The 10081-nt window shown below is 37.0% G+C and overlaps 1 protein-coding gene across 1 annotated transcript; it reads left to right on the forward strand.

Annotated features, from left to right (window-relative positions):
- Window positions 1–230: 230 nt before the first annotated feature.
- On the forward strand, window positions 231–9459 carry LOC124382536 (Fc receptor-like protein 5; the record flags this gene model as incomplete). Its single annotated transcript, XM_046844582.1, has 6 exons — window positions 231–498; window positions 2896–3183; window positions 3317–3589; window positions 6273–6605; window positions 7931–8218; window positions 9218–9459. Coding segments are annotated over exons 1-6 (1602 nt in total), but the record flags the coding sequence as incomplete, so codon positions are not given.
- Window positions 9460–10081: the final 622 nt, after the last annotated feature.

A 10081-nucleotide genomic window follows, 5' to 3' on the forward strand; every position in this document is an offset into this window, starting at 1 on the left:
GTATAAATAAATATTATTAACATATTTAAATAAATTAGACATTTTACAAATTGAAGAATTCATTACTATGTTTTGGGGTGATGAAGGACATCATTTGTTCAACATGGAATATGTGTCAAATCTTAAATCTATTTTATTCTAAAATCATCATTTAAAGCACAGTGAATCTACTGCATGTGTTGAAAAATAAAAAATTAACTCTGAAACCTTTATTTTATATCAACAGCAAAAGTCAAACCAACTCTGAGATCATTTCTTTCGAGCCTCATCAACAGTGAAGACACCATCACTCTGAGCTGTGATCTGCAGGACTGGAGAGAATGGGAGTTCTTCTGGTACAGAAATTCAAAGAAGTGAGCAATGTAGCGACAGATACCAACACATTTAGTGTGAATGTCAATCATGCACTAGAAACGGAGTATCAGTGTTCAGCACACTGGAGAAGTGATTACAGATACTACACACAGCTCAGTGATCCTGTCAAGATCACAGCAAAAGGTACATCATGATTCTTTTCATTTCTCAACTGCTTTGGTGTGTGAAAATATGGGTGTAAAAAATACTCAGTCATAACAAGATATATTTTATAAAGATCTTTATATTTGTATGGAAACTGAGAAATGCAGAAAGACTCACTATAACTGTTACAGTTACTATAACTGGATGTTAAATTCTAGATTCTGTTTGATCAAATGGCTTTAATTAATTTTGATATAAATTCATCTCTGATATCTTACAGTGCACTCAGTCTAATATTATTGATTCTGTGGTAACTGGTCATTCAGAGGGACTTGTAGAGTGAATGCATTTAATAAAAATCCATGTTACTCCATGGTCTATATGTAGTTATGGTCAGATTATTCACTGTTCTAAGTTAATGTGCTGCTTTATAACCTCCTGCAACCAAAGTTTTGAATGAACCATATAATAAAAAAACACCATGAGGAGGAAACACCAACAGCTTTATATGTCTAGATCTACAGGGAGTGCAGAATTATTAGGCAAGTTGTATTTTTGAGGATTAATTTTATTTGAGGATTTAATTTGAACAACAACCATGTTCTCAATGAACACAAAAAACTCATTAATATCAAAGCTGAATATTTTTGGAAGTAGTTTTTAGTTTTAGCTATTTTAGGGGGATATCTGTGTGTGCAGGTGACTATTACTGTGCATAATTATTAGGCAACTTAACATAAAACAAATTCATAACCATTTCAATTATTTATTTTTACCAGTGAAACCAATATAACATCTCAACATTCACAAATATACATGTCTGACATTCAAAAACCAAACAAAAACAAATCAGTGACCAATATAGCCACCTTTCTTTGCAAGGACACTCAAAAGCCTGCCATCCATGGATTCTGTCAGTGTTTTGATCTGTTCACCATCAACATTGTGCAGCAGCAACCACAGCCTCCCAGACACTGTTCAGAGAGGTGTACTGTTTTCCCTCCTTGTAAATCGCACATTTGATGATGGACCACAGGTTCTCAATGGGGTTCAGATCAGGTGAACAAGGAGGCCATATCATTAGATTTTCTTCTTTTATACCCTTTCTTGCCAGCCACGCTGTGGAGTACTTGGGCGTGTGTGATGGAGCATTGTCCTGCATGAAAATCATGTTTTCTTGAAGGATGCAGACTTCTTCCTGTACCACTGCTTGAAGAAGGTGTCTTCCAGAAACTGGCAGTAGGACTGGGAGTTCAGCTTGACTCCATCCTCAACCCGAAAAGGCCCCACAAGCTCATCTTTGATGATACCAGCCCAAACCAGTACTCCACCTCCACCTTGCTGGCGTCTGAGTCGGACTGGAGCTCTCTGCCCTTTACCAATCCAGCCACGGGCCCATCCATCTGGCCCATCAAGACTCACTCTCATTTCATCAGTCCATAAAACCTTAGAAAAATCAGTCTTGAGATATTTCTTGGCCCAGTCTTGACGTTTCAGCTTGTGTGTCTTGTTCAGTGGTGGTCGACTTTCTGCCTTTCTTACCTTGGCCATGTCTCTGAGTATTGCACACCTTGTGCTTTTGGGCACTCAGTGATGTTGCAGCTCTGAAATATGGCCAAACTGGTGGCAAGTGGCATCTTGGCAGCTGCACGCTTGACTTTTCTCAGTTCACGGGCAGTTATTTTGCGCCTTGGTTTTCCACACGCTTCTTGCGACCCTGTCGACTATTTTGAATGAAACGCTTGATTGTTCGATGATCACGCTTCAGAACTTGGCTATTTTAAGACTGCTGCATCCTCTGCAATATATCTCACTATTTTTGACTTTTCTGAGCCTGTCAAGTCCTTCTTTTGACCCATTTTGCCAAAGGAAAGGAAGTTGCCTAATAATTATGCACACCTGATATAGGGTGTTGATGTCATTAGACCACACCCTTCTCATTACAGAGATGCACATCACCTAATATGCTTAATTGGTAGTAGGCTTTCCAGCCTATACAGCTTGGAGTAAGACAACGTGCATAACGAGGATGATGTGGTCAAAATACTCATTTGCCTAATAATTCTGCACTCCCTGTAATGGCCAGTAAACAAAATCACTAATAAATTTACAATTATTACTATAATTAATATATATATATATATAATATATAATATATAATTAATTAATATAAAATATTACAATTTTTTACTCATTCAGTCAGTTGTCAACTTTCATTTGTAAAAAAATAATAATTATTGACCAATTACACATTCCTAGAAAGATTATAATTGTTAATATTTATTAGTTTGTAGCAGAGAGAGCAGTTTTAGTACTGAGTTTATCTTCACAAAACTGAAAAAGATTAAATAATAAAAGATAAGCACAGTGAATCTTCTGCTTATTGTTTAAAATGTGAAAATCAGCTCTGACACCTTCATCATTTTATTCCATCAGAAAAACCCAAACTGACTGTGAGACTGAATCTTCAGAGCTTCATCTACACTGGAGACACCATCACTCTGAGCTGTGAGCTGCAGGAGACAGGATGGGAGTTTTTCTGGTACAATAATTCACAGTTTAAGAGGAATGAACCCAGAGATACCAACACACTCAGTGTGAGAGTTGATTTTGCAGGAGAAACAGTGTATCAGTGTCGTGCAAGCAAGAAAATCTACAACATCTATAACAACTACGACTACATCTACACAAGACTCAGTGATTCTGTCACCATTACAGCAGAAGGTATTTCATGATTTTCTTTTGTTTTTCAACAGGTTTTGGAGACATATTTACAAATATCAAAATAAGTTTATATTTATTTGTCATTTGTGGCCTCATCTGTACGAAGGTGTAACAGTGTGTTTTTACCCCACAGAAAGACCCAAACCAGTGGCATCTATAAATCCTGATAAACAGGTGTTCAGTGGAGACACTGTCACTCTGAGATGTGAGATACAGGATGAAAGTGTATCTAGGTGGCAGTACAGCTGGTATAAAGATGCTTCACTCAGTCCTGTCAGTAGTGTACAGATGTACACAATCAGTAGTGTTGAAGTGACACACACAGGTAAATACACCTGTAAAGGAAGAGAGAGTGGAGGCTCACGTTCCTCACACCTCAGTGATGCTGTTACACTGACTGTATCAGGTGAGTGTGTACATTTTTTGGAGACATTATAAAAATTAGTAATTAGACATTTATGTATTATCTCTTACTGTGTAATATGAGATGGTTTTAAAATGTTTTGAGATTCACACGCCACAGATCTAGGCGCTTTTACCAAATGTCCTATGGACGCCTTAAAACCTGGCAGTAGAACTTGTTATTGAGGGTGTGGCTCCTGGGGATGAATTGTCAATGCACAATGCTGCAACAGTAAAAAAAAGCCGATGAACATGAACTTGCTTGAGCTGCGGAACTGCCTCACCTTTTCAGTCATGGAGATGTTCGGCTTTTCCACTGTGAAGACTTTTGCTTCGTCTCAGGGTCAGACTCATACACCCAAGTTTTGTCATCTTCGACATGAATGATGGGTCGTCCACAGCACAATGACGTAGTTCTTTGTAGACTTCAACAAGGTTCTTCAATGATCTTCAAGTTGATGAATAGTTTTGACATTTTCAGAGTTTGAGCTCGTTAAGGTCTTCCTGATTTCTCATAATCTTCCAGTGATGTTCTATTGCTCTTAAAGTGCACGTGCCACTCAAAACACCTTGAATAACCCGTAAATCGTAATAAACTTTCCAAATCATGTCAAATCATCTCTGTTTGTGTGCACAGTTTGATAAAAATTGCAGATGTGGAAATGTGAATGTATAGAATAGCACCAGCTGCACAGCTCCTGATGTGCACAGGATGATGTCTTTTGGCAGACTGACTTATGAAGGTCGGTGCTCCCTGTGACTGTGCATGCAACATTGTGCTGCCATCTGTTGGCATGTTACAAAACTAATCTTGAAACATTTTAAATCACCTCATACATAGTGCAGTGGCCTTTTTATCAGGAGATCCCTATTTTGACATTAACAACATACAGGTGTTCACAAGGACGGATTTTTCTTTGAGGCTTCTGCTTTTTAACTGATGAACAAAAAAACTGAAGCAAATTAAAATCTATTAAAATGAACATCATTTAATCAGAAGATTAATGTTATTTAATTTTTTTTTTTATTTTATTCTAGAAACGATAGGCATACATCAGTTAAAACACAACAATAACCATTAAATTATAACTATTTGCTTATTTTAATATGTGCATGTTTTTTTCTTTTCTTGGATTCCTGATTGAATAAAGCCCTTATTTATTAGTTAAAGGTTATTTAATGTGGACTGGGTCTGAATATTTATGGCTTGAGATTGGATACAGATCACACATTATAAAATCTCATCTTGTCCATTGCTTCAATGAAACCCGAATTCAAAATTACTGTCCAAATAAGTCCTTGTTTTCTTTTGACCGGATTTATTTTTATACATTTTTAAGCCAAATGTTCTCTTTGCTGCATCTTTTTAGAGCTACGTCTGTACGTTCCCACTCTCGCAATACGCTGCAAAAACTTCTCGACATTACGGAAATGTCTTCTTTTATGTATGAATTATTTTGGAAATATTCAGAATTAATTTATTTATCATGCTGTTATAAATAAATCATATTCATTCATTGGAAAAAAGTGCACTTGGTGACCTCTCGAAATTATTTAAAAAAACAAACATTTGTAGCAAATGTACAACATAAACTTTGAATTATATATTAAATAAATTGTATATTAACATGTTTATATGTAAACATAGTATCACTAATGTGAAAATCAGCTCTGACACCTTTATCATTTCATACTAACAGCTAAACCCAAACTGACTATCAGAGTGAATCCTCAGAGCTCCATCTACACTGGAGACACCATCACTCTGAGCTGTGAGCTGCAGGAGACGACTGCATCTGAGTTTTTCTATTATAATCAGTGGTTTCAGCTTCTGAATAGTGAACCAGCAAACTCACTTAAAGTGACAGTTAATAATGCAGGAGAAACAGTGTACCGGTGTCAGGCACACACAAGAAACTACAACAATGACTACTACTACACACAGCTCAGTGATCCTGTTAAGATTACAGTAGAAGGTATGTCATGATTTCAATCTTTAACAGGCTTAATGTTGTACAGTATATGCATAACAAATAAATTTTCATAATTATTGCAATTCCATGTTATTCTATAATGTTTTAAATAATCTTGAAGAGCAGGTATTATTCAGCAATAAATAAACCACCTCAAAATTAATGAACACAGTCATAATCTCTTATAAACATGTTTATGTCTGTATGGAAACAGAGAAATGCAGAAATTATTTTAATAACAAACCACATCATTTAAATTCTGGATTCTGATCAAATTCTGGTCTTTTATAAAAAAAAAAAAACATGCAGTTGTTATGGTGAAGTTTTGTATCAGCACTTTGTAACAAAGATTAATACGATTCATCTTTATAGCTTTAAAGTATTTATTAATGAAAGTGTGTGTAACTTGTAAGGCGTTGAGTCAGGGTCGAGGGATCGCTCGCCTAACACGAGTTACAGCAGAAATCAGCAGAAACACAGACAGGTCACGTTCCACATCTTGTGCTTTATTCTACTGGCAACAGTACCTGCTAATCAAAAGATACTTAAATAATCAACAGAAATAATAAAAATAATCATCGGTCCTGCACACATGCAGTACTCGTGAAAAATCTGGTGGCAGAATGTTCCCATAATGCCTCTCTGCTCTTAAAGGAGCCACAACATATAACAAAGAGTCTGCTGAGTAAAAACTTTGTATTTCCCATGTAACAGAGAGACCATCAGTACTGAGTGTATCTCCACAGAACTGGCTGACTGAAGGAGACTCAGTGACTCTAAGCTGTGAGGTTACAGACTCCTCTACAGACTGGACATTCAGCTGGTACACAGTTGTTCCCTACAGAGACGGTGTAACTGCAACACAATATACTCATGGCTTTATCATGTATGTGGAGCTTCTCTCAGACAGCAGCAGAGGATCTGGAGGCTCCTACACTCTCAGTCCTTCTGCTCTTCATCACACAGGAGTTTATGTGTGTAGAGGAGAGAGAGGAGAACCAGTCAGTCACACACTGTACAGCAATCCACAGCCTCTATGGATCTCTGGTGAGGAGAATTAACTGTTTTTAAAAAGTTTTAGAGAAATAAATCAGTGGTACCTCGACATACGAGTGCCCTAACATACGAGTTTTTTGAGATACGAGCGGTCACTCGGCCGATTTTTTGCTTTGATACGCGAGCAAAAATTTGAGATACGAGCTCGAGACGCCTCAGTCAGTGTTGCTGATACACACGCTCGGTACACACGCACACTAACACGTGGCTGTGATGAATCTCGAGATGAATTAGCAACACTGGCCTCAGTCAGTGTGCTTGTTTGCCTCGCTGTCGAAGCATCTTTGATAAGTTGTGCCGCGTTTTGTGCTTTTTGTACATTTACAGTACTTTATCACATTTCTTTTTATAACTATGGGTTCGAAGAAAGTAAGTGGAAAGGTCAGTGCTCAGAAGAAGATAATGTCTATTGAATTAAAGCGTGAAATTATAGGAAAACATGAGCAAGGTGTGCGAGTGATTGACTTGGCGAGGCAGTACGGGCGTAGTACTGTATTTGTGTTGGCACTGCCTTTTGATTTGAATATAACTTTGTTTGCTGTTACTTCCGCCTCCGTTTCCGCATGACACACCTCCGCCAGCATCTTCCGTAAGCTCAAGTCGGCTGATTTCCGAGGTAAATAGAATTCATAAAACCAGTTTATTTCTTTACATTCTCTTTTATTATGTTTTTATACAATATTTGTCATTTATAAATACATTTTTCTTATTCAAAAACACGTAAAAAAACAACTGGGGTCGCATTTTGGGGGCTGGAACGGATTAATGGCATTTCAATTAATTTCAGTGGGGAAATTTGCTTTGAAATACGAGCAATTTGAAATACGAGCAAGGTTACGAAACGAATTAAACTCGTATGTCGAGGTACCACTGTATAAGAAGAAATGTATTTATCATTTATCTGTTAATGTATATGAGGTGGTAAAATGACACAAGTACAATTTACATCTTTGTAACAATTGTAAAATTTTCCTCTTTTCCCCAGTTTTGGGAACCAACACAATAATAGGCAGGTGGTCATAATGTTATGCCTAATCAGTGTTTATTCTCTGTTTTGCATTCTGGTTATTTTTATGCCTTTGCAAGATTTTTCTGTTTTTTTATTTTCACATATTTGATTTTGTTCTTTATATTTAACATTTGTTGTTTTGCAGCTTTTATGATGATGATTATTCCATAATAAACCTGTGTGTGTTTTTTCTCATGATGTGGACTGTGGCTTTGATTTTTGAGACATCATTCTGTGCACACACACTTGTATCCTTATTGCATTACAATTTGTACATATATTTATTTGTGTTTCTTCTGTGTTTAAGGTGAATCTCCTCCAGTGTCTCTGATCATCATTCCCAGCAGAACTCAACACTTTACTCGTGACTCTCTCTCACTGAGCTGTGAGGACCAGAGTAACTCTACTGGATGGACAGTGAGACGATACACAGACAGTGAAGGAGTGTTAGATTGTTCACAGTGGGGATCAGTTACAGGATCTACATGTAACATCAGCTTCCTCTCCACAAACTATACTGGAGTTTACTGGTGTGAGTCTGAATCTGGAGAAAACAGTAATCCTGTCAACATCACAGTTCATGGTGAGTCTTCATGTAGTGTGTTTACTGTTAAAGAGAAAGAGAAATGTTTCATTACAGAATATTCAGAACATCAGTAGTTTACAATTCAACAAACTGTTCAGGAAAACATTTTTTTTTCTCTACATTAATCAATAAATATTCTATTATAATTCTGAGTATGGATGTGTGTAAGTCATGTTTTCCAAACTGACTACAAGTTCACTTACATACTCACACTGATAATGATAATAAAATTAATCAATTACTGATAATCAATCAGGGACATCAGAGAACATGTGATTTCTCTCTGTTTATAGTGATTACTGACACTAATTCATTCATGTTTAATGTTATGATATTTAAATTGTGTCTGTAATGTAGAGTGCAAAGTGGAAACCTGTTTTATATCAATGAGCTTCATCATTAAAAATACATGCAAAGTGCAGTGTGTTTCACCTTCACTCATAAGTAAAGATGTAGATGATGGAGTGGAGAGGAAGAGCATAGAGCTCAGTGCTGTCATCTGTGACTGTTTCTCTGCACACACTCTTCACTTCTTCATTCTTGCATGTTCACTGATGCTGCTCTACACACTCAGTAGTGTCGCCTCACACACTCTATTAAACATTAGATTTAAACACCATCATGTGTTTTGTTAAGTTACATGTATTGTAGAAGATGCTGCAGCTTCTCCTCTTGATATTTTCACACAACACAGTTTACAGTCTGCTTTATTTTCATCATTAATTATGAAATATTTCCAGATCACTTTCATTTCCTGTCATCTGTTCATTAGTACAACATCCACTAGTCTGAAGAAGCACATCAGATGTTAGTATTAGTTTAGTGTGACACTGAGCTTCTTCAATACAGTAGATATCTGTACAGAGCAAACAGCACCATCAGGGACTTCTCCAATCCTAGTCACAAACTGTGCCATAAACATCCTTACATTCAATAGCAGAAACAAGAAAAAAAAAATTCTACCAGATCTTCCTTTTTATATTGTAATTGTGATTTTCTGTGTTCTAGATGGTGGTGTGATCCTGGAGAGTTCTGTCCATCCTGTGACTGAGGGACATCCTCTGACTCTACACTGTTTATATCATAACACAAATCCCTCAAACCTCCGAGCTGATTTCTATAAAGATGGATCAGTCGTCCCGAATCAGACTACAGGAGAGATGATCATCCATAAAGTCTCAAAGTCATATGAAGGTTTCTACCACTGTAAACACCCAGAGAGAGGAGAGTCACTGAGAAGCTGGATCTCAGTCAGACGTGAGAAATCATTTACATATTAATTTAACTATAACTTAATTAGTTGACCTCCGTATCCCTACATAATGTAAGCTGTAGTGTGTTTTTATGTAAATATGTGTCCAATGTGTTCACATGCCATATTACTCCTGTGCCTAGAAATGAGCATTGATTTACTTGTGCTGCAGTTTGAGCTAAACATGTTCAGTTCAGCATGAATAAAGTGATATTATAATTATTATTGTATTCTGTATCAGGTCCATCACATGTAGAAGCTCCATTCTCAGTGCTCATGCTGTTCAGTAGTGCTTTCTTTTGTTCTCTCGTCCAGCTCTCTCTCTCACAGTCCACAGTTTTCTCAGTTCCTCATTGATTTTCAGGAAGACTGGAGCTCCATGGTGGTCTGATCCAAAGTGACCTCAAGCTGAGCAACACGTTCCTCCAGTTGTTTTGTTCTCTCGCCCAGCTCTGGCTTCTCTCAGCTATATACTTTTCCTGCTGCTTTCGTTTAGAAGCCAAAGTAGCCTCCAGCTTTTACCGTCTGTAGCAGAATGGCTTTCTCTTCTTTCTCTTCTGTTATCTTCTCTATCATTAGAAGAAAATGCATCCAAGTCTTTCTCTACTTTCTCCATGTGT

This window comes from Silurus meridionalis, unplaced genomic scaffold (genome assembly GCF_014805685.1).
Source record: "Silurus meridionalis isolate SWU-2019-XX unplaced genomic scaffold, ASM1480568v1 Scaffold615, whole genome shotgun sequence".
NCBI lineage: Eukaryota > Metazoa > Chordata > Actinopteri > Siluriformes > Siluridae > Silurus > Silurus meridionalis.